We start from the raw sequence: 12,717 nt of genomic DNA, 5'->3' as shown, positions 1-12,717 counted from the left end.
ACGACGGGATTTCATGTCGTGAACCCGTCATAAAAGGGGTCGTCATTAATGGAAAATCTCGTCGTTAACCCGTCGTAAAAGACATTTGCGATAGTTTTTCCCGTTTTTGTTTATTTGTTATCCCCGTTACTTTTGCGACGATATTTTTAACTTGTCGTTATTAGGTAGTCGTTAAAGATACAAATTCTTGTAGTGTTTTTGTTTATTTAAACAATGCAAATTACGATTATTTATAATTTTTTACTTTAATCAAAATTTTGATATTGGAAAAATGAGAAAAATTTAATGACCCAATGAAAAAGCGTGAAAGATTAAATGACCCAATAAATTAATTGGTTAAAAAAAATCATAGGATATAAATTTTGATAGAATATTAGAGCATCTCCAACGGTAAGCTAATTTGACAATTAACTTATTATGCCACATAAGCTTTCAAGCTATTTTTTTGTCTAGCTAATTTATGCTCCAATGACTAGCAACTAGCTTGTTATTTAAATTTGTCTCACTTGTCCACTTGCCAATTTATTATTTGGCAATTTTAAGAGCTAATTGTCAAGCAAATTAGCTTGTTTAAGCTAATTTGCTTGGCAAAGCTAATTTGTTATTTTCACTCCAATGGTCTAGCTATTAGCTTGAAACTTTTATAAATTTCAAGCTAGTCCCTAGCTACAACCATTAGAGATGCTCTAAGCCCTTTATGCACAGTAAATCACCAATAATTAACCTGAGCAATATATGCACATCTAAGCACTATGTACTGCAAAAATCTGCAATCAATGACATGCTTTCATTTGCTTGGCCAAGCTAATTTGTTATTTTCACTCCAGTGGTCTAGCTATTAGCTTGAAGCTTTTATAAATTTCAAGCTAGTCCCTAGCTACAATCATTGGAGATGCTCCTAAAGCATTTATGTAATAATATAAAAACAAATGTAAATAATATTTTGGAACACCGAAAAGAAAAACGTAGAGAAGAAAAGGAAACGAATGGAGTAAAAGACAGTGAAAAACATTGAGTAGTTTGTACAAAGATAAATAAATACTGTAAAAAATTATTGAGGGGGGTAAAGATTTTAAAGAAGAAGGTGAAAGAGGGTCAAAGTTAACGCAACTCAAGGAAGTTGGACTCTGACACGTTCAATACTCAATGGAGCATCACCCACGGAAGAGGCCCAATGTTACTATACCACCTCATCTTCATAAGCACCATTATCTCTGCTCCGTATTATGGATCCGGGTTATCGAATACGGGTATATTTAAAATAGGTGTATTGATACTTTTGTGTATTGGGAAATTTTAAAGTGATAAAACTAATACTTCGTATGTAATTATGTATTAGAGCATCTCTAACGAGTATAATTTTTGTAAAAAATACACATTTAATAAATTGTCCACTTAAGATTATATGTCATGTCACGCAACTTTTATCCAGCTAGCATGTTAAGTTGAAGTTAGTGTAATCAGGTATGCCATCAATCATTTTCCGGCCTAATAAATAAACTTGATTATAATAAGTTCTAAACTACGTAATTGGAAGTTTGGAACCGGAGTGACTAGGTAATCACTCGATTTTTTTAAAAGTACGGTGTATCATTTTCTATAGGAAGCATTTTACTTTATTAAAAAGTTTATCCGTCTTTTCAATATATGAGATAATTTATTTCAAATGATTATTGGTTTAGAACTAATCCCGATCTATTAGGTACCCGATTTCAGAATCGTCTCCAACAGTGCCTAGTAGTCAAGTATTAGAATCAGTTTCACTATGAATTTAAGGCTTTCAAAAGATGGAAATGAAATCGGAGACGAAATCAATTATGATAGGATCTGAAACAGGTGGTACCGCTTCAATTCCATGCCCTACGTTTCTTTAGTGGTTGCGGAATCGAGTTCACGAGGTTAACCAGTCTAGTTACACAGGTTTTCACTTGAGTTCCTCACAAGCATTTAATAGTTGATGACTTGATGTGGCTCGACCCTGTAATCTGCAAGTCACAAAGTGAGTTTATCACTAACCCCAACTTATGTTAATCTCGACAATTACACAAAAATATTAGACAGTTTTATAGAAGACTAGCTGAAAGGGAAAAATACGAAGTAACCTTATTTACTCCGTACACCAATTTTATACTCACGCCGTACACCAAATCTACATACATGTACTCCGTAATACACTCGGGTGCATATAAAAATATTTCACCAAACTACCCTCCGTTTCACTCCAACTTGTCAATGTACCTAAAAGGGTATTTTCGGGACTTGGCCTCAAAGGCTCACCTCGTAACACCCTTTAAAAGACCCGAAAAGCGGGAGTTAACGAATAAAGCCGTGAAATTCCAATCCCACTAAAAACTCAGTGAACTAGAGAGAGAAAGCGAGTGAGAGTATGTTTTCTAGAGAGAGAAAAATCAATGGTGATTTGATGGTTTGTGCAAACTAAAGGGAAATTGTAAAAAGAGAGATAGAGAGAGAGGGGGATTGTGCGCGCGAGTGAGTATTTAGGAGAAAGGAAAATGACGACGACGGGGATAACGATTCATGACCAGAACTTAGAGAAGCAAATTGAGAAACATATGGGAGGTTGTATGGCTGGTTTCTTCAACCTCTTTGACCGCAATCATCTTCTCTCTGGAAAACGCCTCTATCCTAAACGTCTTCCTCCTCCCGCTATTTCTTCGACGGTAGGCTAATTTGATTTTTTTTTTTAATGATTTTCTTCATTGATTTTTAATTTGTTGTTTGTTGGAGTGATGAATTGATTGAGTGATTTTTGGTGTAATTTGATGAATTTTAGGCTGGAGATTCAGCGTCGGAATCAGTCTCAATCGTTGGATCTCCGACATTATCGATGGAGTTCGAGAAGCCGAAGCCTCAACCAGAGGTCCGATCAACAACGCCGGTAAGTGAACCGGCGAAAACGAATTCACCGTCGGAGACAACAAAATCTCCATGGAAGTTCAACCGAGAAGCGCCGAGGTTGTCGCTTGACAGCCGAGCGATAACCGACGGGAAAGGCGGACTTCGACCGCGAGAGATTCGAATCAACACAGTCTCTTCTTCCGCCGCCGCTGCTGACGACGGTAAAGAAAATCAGCGACAGTCGCCTAGCGTTATCGCTCGCCTTATGGGGCTCGAACAGCTTCCGAGCTCATCGAGCGAGCCGGAGAAGAAGGTTGAGCTTCGTAGATCGGCATCGGAGTCTAGATCGAGAGATTATCGGTTTTTTGACACTCCGAGCTTTCTCTCTCCTGTAACTACAAAAAACGATGTTGTAGGAGAGAGAAAATCGGATCAAATTTCTGGTATTAACAGAAATCAGAGTAACAATCACATTCATCATGGAATAAAGAGTAACAACGTTCATAAGGTAAAGAATCAGAGTGTTGTTCATAATAATAGCAATAATCAGCGGAGATTAATGGTGGAAAGAAAGAGCTACTATGACACTGCGGATTTCTTCCCGCCTGAAGTTCCGGTGAAGCAACAGCAGCAGCAACACCAAGCGGCGGTGTCGATTTACGGAGAAATTGGGCGGCGGATGAGAATGAGAGGAGTCGATGAGCCATTAAAGGATCTCGAAACTCTCAAACACATTCTAGAAGCTCTTCAGCTCAAAGGCCTTCTACATTCATCCACTGCCACAACTACAAAGTCTCGCCATAACCGGAGATTCTCTTCGGAGGAAGAATCTCCTGTTGTTTTAATGAGACCGGCGCGATCTCCATCCAATAATCGCCGTAGAAATGCGAATAACGCTTCCTCCGGCGAGAGTCCGAAGAGAGAGAGACCGGCAAGAAGTCCGATGAGGTCACCGGGGAGAGGTGACAATCGAAGCTCGAGCCCTACGATTCGGCGAAAAGGCGGTCCACTAAGTGTTGAAACGCAGAGGAAAACCAATGAAACGACGACAACGAGTACCAGAGGTTCGCAACATTCACCGGTTCAATCACCGAAGATGACGACGACGAGGCGGTCTGATCAAACGGTGAATCGGTCGCCTCGGAATCGGCGATCAACTGTCGAGATTTGTCAGGGAGATAGAGTCCTCAGTGGTCCTCCTGCATATGCTGAGGATGAAGCATCAACTACTATTTCTGAAAGCAGTTTCAGTACTTCCTCACATACCGACAATGAGGTAGCACTATTAATCCATTAATGATTAATTCTTTCAATTAACTGCTTTAATTAGTCCACTAATCATAATTAATTGATTTATCTGAACAGAGGTGGAGAGGTGAAGAATACAGAGATGGGAGGAATCTATTAGAAAGATGTGATAAGCTGTTGAACAGCATAGCAGAGATAACAGCAAAGTCGAACTCAAACTCAAACTCGGCCGAGTTGCAACAATCGAGTCCAGTATCAGTTCTCGACTCGTCTTTTTACAAAGAGGATGAGTCGTCACCTTCCCCTGTTAAGAAACGCACCATTGATTTCAAAGGTATTACACACTCGACACTTCTTAGTTAATACCGTTGTTACTTACCTACCTTACCTTACCTTACCTCGCATTGTCTTTTTGACTTTTGATGATGACGTTTCATAGCTGTTTTTACATATTATTCACTACATTTGTCCTTTTTAACAAACAACTCGTGAAATTTACGTAAGACTTTGTGTAAGGATATTTTTGTTAAATCATTTCAAGTAGTACTACTCACTTGTCCCTGTTAACAATCACGCCTGCTAAGTACTGAATATGTGATGAACATGTAATGAAAACCAAATGGTATGGTACTTTTACGGCCCTACTGCTATAACAATCATCGTACATTATATTCAGTTTCGAGAAAATTACCGGCCATGGTAGTTTTACTTACTCGTAAGTCGTAACTTTAGTAACGTGACAACTTTTTATGAAACGAATATAGTGGAGTACTAAATTGTAACGTAACAACTAAGAAATTTAATGATTCTGATCCAGAGAAGGAATGAACATGTTAGATGGTGGATTAGCTTATCGACACACATGCAAACTTTTAGATACATTCTTCTATGGTTAGTACTGGTGATTTAATGATAGAGATTAAAACTAACTGAAATAGGGCTGAAACTGATAAATTAGCTGAAATTAAAAAGGTTGTAGCTGAAACTGATAAGGTGGTGAAACTAATAAAGGTATCTGATAAGATGAGTTGTTTGGTAGAAATAATGAGTTAAGGAGCTGAAATTTATAAATAATTGTTTTAAATAAAAAATTAAAGTAAAATACATCGAAATTTTAAGGACCTTATACAAACCGCTCTAATTATTTAAGGTGACTTAAAATTTCAACACTTTATCATTTAAGACGCTTGTAGTCAGAGCATGGTCAAAGGGATTGATGTTATTCCCATGTTAGTTGGTAGTCAATGATTATAATTAAGTTTAAATTGAATGATACGGAGTAATTAAGGAATGAGTTTAAGATGATGAGGAATACTGACCTCAAGGAAGAGGATGGGAGTTTAATTGGTCAAGATGCTAAAAATACAGACTGGCAATTTAAGGGAGCCAAGCCAATTCAATCTGCTAAATGGAACCAATGAGGGAAAAGAAGGGTGGGTTGATGTTTAGCAGCTTCAGATAAGTTGGCCAGTGGGGTGTATTTTTTTTCTGGGGAAAAAAAAATTAAAGTAGCAGGGAAAGTCTTAAACGCACACATGATCAGCTGATCCCATCACGTGGGTTGCTCTCTTTCTCTCTCCTTCTATTCTTTATCCACCTGGATCCTTGATGACGACAACCTATGCCCATCAAATCATATGATAAATTCGGACTTACTCCATTCTAGATTTAGATATTGTATTAGTCAAATTACTTTACTAATTATAATTAACTCATTAATGATTTTTAACTGTTACCCTTCCTTGGCTGATGTTGTATTATGTGCTTTTTTAACCGCCAATTCTTCCCTTTGGCTTTCTTTGTAACTTAGGTTCTGCTCTGTTGACCTTTTTTCCCACTAATTTCAGGAAAATAAGTTAAAGATAAATTTAGATAATATAATTAAAAAATAAGCACAAATTCCTATTTAAATATAATACACCGAAATTAAAGTTAACGTAAAATGCTTAAAAGTTACCCTTATATACGTAAAAGTTATCTATTTTTTACTGATAAAATTTTTCATTTTAATAAAAAATATTTCTTCAAAATCACTAATAATATAGAAAAGTTATCATTTAGCCCTTTAAAAGCTTTATCTAACAACTTTTTTTTAATAATATAAAAATTAGAGAAAATTAGGTAAAAATTAGAGAAAACGGGATAAAAGTTATGTTGGTGTACAATAAATTTATTGTACAGCTTGTGCATGCAAGACATTTTGAGTTTAGTTCAGTTCACATAAATAAGTTCAGAAAATTAAGTGATAATCGGGTGATTTTTTTTTGATTATTTTTTAACGGGGTATGATAATCAGGTTAATAGAACGGACCCTTATGTAGCCTCATTACTCTTCCTCGACCCAATGGAAACCTTAATTATTTAGGATGGTAACTGGGAAATCTACCTGAAAAGAGCGAACACGAACCTCGTGGTAGGGATTTGGTCTAAAGAAAGGGAAGGATTATAGGATTAAGACAATGCATTTCACCTATTTGCTAGATTAGGCAAACTGTATACGTGTGTAGGATGCAGATTAGACCTCCATTAAATTGGTAATTAATGAGACTAAAAACTAAGATGAATGTTCTGTAAAAAGTGGTTGAAGAGCTTTTAATGTTTGATGAAGATTTGCTGCACAAATTTGTTTCCAAACTGACATGATGATAACTGTCGCATTCAATTCCTTTGAGTCTTATGTTTAATGAAAACCAAAGATCCTATATTTAGTCCTTTTTTTTTGTATTTAATCATATGAATTTTTTGCGAGTACTACTGACTACTAAAAATAATAATTATCTCTTGATTTCTTGATTAACAGATCAAGTAGTTATGGAATTAGAAGATGAATTATTGTGGAGCCCATCTTCAATAATCCAATTATCATCAAAGCTTGATCATGATATTGATTCATCAGACGACTCGGAATTCAGCTATGTAACAGAGGTACTCAGAGCATCAAATTACCTCCCTGATGAAAATAACTTATTCATGTTATTAGAGAAGCAAAGTTCAATTAGTAAAAACAAGTCCAAAACCTCAATTCTTCAAAGGAAGCTTATTTTTGATACCATCACCGAAATCCTCGACCGAAACCGACAACTCCCCCCGTGGAAAACGGTTTCAAACCCGAATTCAGCCACCGGGTCGGAGCAAATTTGGTCGGAATTTCAAAAAATCCAAGAACGAGGCCCGTCAGAGGACCTCTTCGAGGTCATATGTGGGGTCCTAAAGAAGGATTTAGCCGAGGATTCGGTTAACGGTTGGGCCGATAGCCCGGTGGAGATGTCGGAGGCGGTGCTCGACATCGAACGGTTGATATTCAAGGATCTCATCGGCGAAACAATCCGAGATCTCGCTACCACTACTGCCGGGCAAAGTGTAGATTATTTACGTAGGAAGTTAGTTTTCTAAAAAAAAGCGCGGGAAACATAAAAGTTTGGAAAGGAGCTGCTTTTGGCGCGGGTTTTCCGTTTGTTAATTGTTTATCAAAAGGGTAGAATGGGTAGTTAATAATAGTGGAGTATTTATTAAAATAGGAGTAAATTTATTTTTTAACTTAATTTTAAAAGTTTTTCGTCGGCCATGGTTTTTTGTGGTAAATTTATATGGAATTGTGGACTTAGATTTGAGAATGTAGGCTCCAGCTGAAACCCAGGCAAATCTAACGGTCACTTTTTTTCTTTCTTTTTTTCAATTTTTTTTTTAATTTTCCCTTTATCTTTTTGTTTCTTTTGGGAAAAGATGTAAAGCAATTAGTAGGACATTTTTAGTTTTAATTTTAATTTTAATTTTAATTTTAATTTAAATATAGTAGGAAAGGGGGTGTCATGTGAAGAGCATGTGGGTGAGCTGAAAAGGGGAAAAACAAGTGGGGAGCAGTTTGGATTAGTGTGTTGTTTGTTTGGTGTTTAAATAATTAAAATGGAATTTCCATGTGTTATTTTGTTTTGTTTGTCTCTAGTAAGTAACAGGATTTGTAATCATGAGTTTGTATTGTAGAATTAATTAAGTTGTTGATGGAAATAAGTGAAGTTGAAGCTTATTGCCATACTCATTGTCACGCACGCTCCTTGTTGTGGATTTATTAGAAGGCATGGGCCCTTTTATCATAGCCCTGCCACGGCTCGTGCGCCCCAACCTTGAATTTCTCATTTTTAACTTTTTTTTGAGACCTTCACAACCTCCTCCAATGATTATCAATATACATTGTTCGAATATTATAAACTTTTATATAAGTCGATTTTACACAAAAAAAATATTCTTGGTGTCATAAAAGTTAAATAATGAAATTAATTAGTTAAATACTGGAACTAATTAGTTAAGTACTGGAATCAGTTAGCTAAACAATGAAGCTAATTAGTTAAGCAATCAAAACAGTTATTTTTAGTAAGGTTGTCTTACATAAAAGTTATCGTTCTTTTCCCTCCGTTTCGATTTATTTGACGTACTTTGTTCCACACAAATTTTGTTTATGAAACCAACATAAGTTGGTGGAATTATTGGTGAACTCACCTTATGACTTGATGAAAAGTTACATGGTCGAGCTCTATCAACTGCAAAATGTTTGGGAGTGGCTCAAGCGAAGACATACATAGCTGAGCTGGTTAAGATGTGCTAGGTGCTGGTTCAGTAAAGTCTCTTCTTCTTACCTATTAAAAAAATAAATAAATAAATTTTGTCTATAAGTACTCCATAATATGGTGTACTATCCTATCTATCCCCAACTTTTAACACATGTTTAACTGTGACTGACACAATTTTAAATGCATAACTTTAATCACTAATAACTCTAATTATTTATTAGTAAATGTTATAAAATGTTGATTTAATGATAATATGCAATCTGATAACATTTTCTATCATAACAGTTGTCAGAATTCTCCTTCTAGGATGAATTCTGTCTTAGAAAAGATTAAGAGAAAGAGAGAATGTTTGTATTATTGAATGTTGAAAATGTATTACAATGATCAATCAGTATATATACAGCTTTGTTAGCTACAACTAGTGATGTGTTTAAACCAATGGGAATGCTTGGTTTGTACATCTCAGATTACATACAAGATATCATTACATGAATCATAAATATGCAGCTCTAACAACCTCCTGATTTCAAGGGGAATCAGTTAGGAAATCTTCTAGAAGCTTGCTTGGACTTTAGAGCATTGATGTGGTTGTTGCTGTTGTTGCTGTGCTGATGTATGGCTGCATTGCTTACGTGGAATGATTGATCAGCATGCTGGCAATGCTGTAAACCAACACCCCCCCTCAAACTAGACATAGGGAAGGTATGAACCATGCCTAGTTTGCTAGATAGATTTCTGTGTTGAGCACCAGGAAGGACTTTAGTGAAGAGATCAGCAAGCTGATTTTGAGTGGGAAGATAACTTAATTGGAGTAAACCATCCAATACCTTATCCCTAGTGGAATGACAATCCACTTCAATGCGTTTTGTCCTTTCATGAAAGATTGGATTGGTAGCTATGTGTATGGCAGATTGGTTGTCACAATGCAGAACAACTGGCTTGAGATCAGTGACACCTAGTTCTTCAAGTAAACGAATGATCCAAGTCACTTCACCAGCAGCATGAGACATTGCTCTATACTCAGCTTCAGAGGAACTCTTAGAAATAGTAGATTGCTTCTTGGATTTCCAACTGATAGGTGAGTTGCCAAGAAGAAGAACATACCCTGTGACAGATCTTCTTGTAGTAGGGCAAGCAGCCCAGTCTGAATCAGAAAATGCTTGAAGAGTAAGTTTGTCAGTTGCTTTCAACAAAATCCCTTGACCAGCAGTGCTATTAATATATCTAAGAGTGTGAGAGAGAGCATCAATATGCTGGTACTTGGGAGAATGCATGAATTGGCTGAGAGTTTGAACTGCAAAAGATATATCAGGTCTAGTATGAGTTAAAAAATTCAGTTTCCCTACATAGCACCTGTAGAGTTCAGCATTGGGATAATCTTCACCTTCATTAGAGAGCTTAAGATTGAGTGGAAAGGGGGTGACAGCAGGCTTAGATATATCCAACTCACAATCTTGAAGTAACTCTTTGGTATACTTCTTCTGTGTGAGAATGTATCCTTCAGTTGTATGACTGACTTCAATCCCAAGGAAGAAATTAAGAACACCAAGATCTTTGATGCTAAAAGTATGGTGAAGATGGTTCTTTAGATCAGTAATGACAGATTCATTAGACCCAGTGATGATGATATCATCAACATAAACTGCAACCACAGTGATATCTGATGAAGTGTTCTTAATAAACAATGAATAGTCATTCTTGGATTGGTGAAAACCTTGAGACTTGAGTTCTTGGTGGAGTCTAGCAAACCACTGTCTTGATGCCTGCTTAAGACCATATAGAGATTTATTAAGTTTGCAAACAAAACCAGGAGGAGCTGTCACACCTTCAGGCACCTTCATGTAAACCTCTTGATCAAGTGTGCCATGGAGAAAAGCATTGTTTATGTCCAGCTGAAACAATTTCCAGTTTCTGCTAGCAGCAAGACTAATCAAGCATCTGACAGTAGACATTTTTACCACAGGAGAGAAAGTTTCATGGTAATCTATGCCATATTTTTGGGTAAAACCCTTAGCAACCAACCTAGCCTTATATCTTTCAACTGATCCATCAACATTTTTCTTTATTCTGTAGACCCACTTAGAACCAATTGCCTTCTTTCCTTTAGGAAGCAGAACAAAATCCCATGTTTTATTGTTTTGGAGAGCTGTGATTTCCTTGTCCATAGCTTCAATCCACTGAGAATTCTTTGCTGCTTCAGAATAAGTAGTTGGTTCAATTAACTCCATATGAGCAGCAACTAACACTTTGTGATGCATAGGTAAACTGTCATAAGCAACTAAATTGCACCAGTGTCTGGTAGGCTTTTGACAAACAAAATCTTTCAAGTGAGATGGAGGTTTGGAGGGTCTAGTGGATTTTCTTGGTGCTGGTGGACTATGTGTTGGTGAGACATGGTTTGTTGGTGAGGCAGAATTATATGTGTCTGGTGTAGAAAATAAGGGTGTACTAGAAGATTGTTGATTGGTTTCTGAAAGAGTTTGTGAAGGAGAATCAGTACAAGTATGTGGATGGGGTTGAGAGATATCTGTTGAACACAATTCTGAAGTATAAGGAGTAACAACAGGTAAGAAAAACTGATTAGAATAGGCTAGATCAGGTGTAGTTGAAAAATGAAAAGGGAAGTGATGTTCATGAAAAATAATGTCTCTAGTCACAACAAATTTCTTTGTGACAAGGTTAAGGACCTTATAAGCCTTTTGATGTGGAGGATAACCAAGCAACACACATGGAACTGCTCTAGGATCAAACTTTGACCTATGAATGGTAGGAGTGCTGATGAAACATAGACATCCAAACACCCTCAAATGAGACAGATCAGGTGGTTTATGAAACAATCTTTCATAAGGAGTGATGAAATTAATACTTTTCAATGGCATCCTATTGATCAAATAGGTGGCAGTGAGAACACAATCACTCCAGTATTTATCAGGGAGTTTGGATTGAAAAGAAAGAGCCCTTGCAGTCTCCAAAAGGTGTTTGTGTTTTCTTTCAACAACACCATTTTTCTGTGGTGTATAACTACAGCTCTTTTGATGAACAATGCCTCTTTTTAAAAACAGAAGTCTCATATCTCCTTCAGTTAAGTCAAGAGCATTATCAGATCTGATTTGCTTAACTGTATAACCAAACTGATTCTCAACATACAAAAGAAAATCATGCATTATTTTGACAGAATCAGTCTTATTTCTCATTAAATGAGTCCAGGTCATCCTGGTGTAATCATCCACAATGGTGAGGAATTGATTACATTTAGCAGTATCATACACAGAGTAGGGACCCCAAACATCTATATGTAACAACTCAAAAGGTTGAACTGTTTTAATGCTGCTTACAGAAAAGGGAAATCTGGACTGTTTAGCTAAGGGGCATATCTGACAAAAACACTCTGCTAAACATCCTTTAACATCAACTCCTCTGATGTTCTTTATTTTTCCAAATGACATATGTCCAAGTCTAAGGTGCCATAATTTTGCTTCTTCCACTTCTGACACAGTTGAGAGAGCTTGATTATTGATCACTGAATTGTTGTCAGATTTTAGCAAATCTTTATTGAAACTGTATAGGCCTTTGTCCAATCTACCAAGCAGAGTATGCTTGTTCTTGGAAAGGTCCTGTGCAAAACATTCATCAGTTGTAAATGATATTGAACATTGATCATCACAGCACAGCTTGGAAACAGGAATTAAATTGAACTGGAACCCTGGAACATGCAGTACACCTTTCAGAATGATAGTGCCTAGATCAACTTCTCCTTTATGTGTAACTGTGAGTTCTGTGCCATCAGGAATGGTGATAGTGTGCAATTTATCATTTACTGATTCAATACTACTGAACATAGCCAAATCTGAGCACATGTGATCACTTGCCCCACTGTCTAATATCCACTTAGTTTTGAAATTAGACAAAAGACAGAAAGTACCTCTCAAATGAGTGCTGGTTGCTAAGCCAAGAGAACTAGAGCCATTATGTTCAGCTTGATTAGCAACCTTCTGATTATTTAGAAAATTCATCAGTTGATCATATTGTTCTTGAGTAAAAGTTG

General features: G+C 36.6%; 1 protein-coding gene across 1 annotated transcript; it reads left to right on the top strand.

The window, feature by feature from the left end:
- The first annotated feature begins 2,310 nt into the window (after positions 1-2,310).
- On the top strand, positions 2,311-8,137 carry LOC110783646 (protein LONGIFOLIA 2). The gene is made up of 4 exons (XM_056828033.1): positions 2,311-2,681; positions 2,795-4,135; positions 4,225-4,441; positions 6,908-8,137. Exons 1-4 carry the CDS (start codon positions 2,514-2,516, stop codon positions 7,498-7,500), a joined length of 2,319 nt encoding a protein of 772 aa, XP_056684011.1. The 5' UTR covers positions 2,311-2,513; the 3' UTR covers positions 7,501-8,137.
- Positions 8,138-12,717: the final 4,580 nt, after the last annotated feature.

This window comes from Spinacia oleracea, chromosome 5, assembly GCF_020520425.1.
Source record: "Spinacia oleracea cultivar Varoflay chromosome 5, BTI_SOV_V1, whole genome shotgun sequence".
In the NCBI taxonomy this organism is placed as follows: domain Eukaryota; kingdom Viridiplantae; phylum Streptophyta; class Magnoliopsida; order Caryophyllales; family Amaranthaceae; genus Spinacia; species Spinacia oleracea.
The sequence above is the reverse complement of the archived record's forward strand: the minus strand, read 5'-3'. Positions and strand labels throughout refer to the sequence as shown.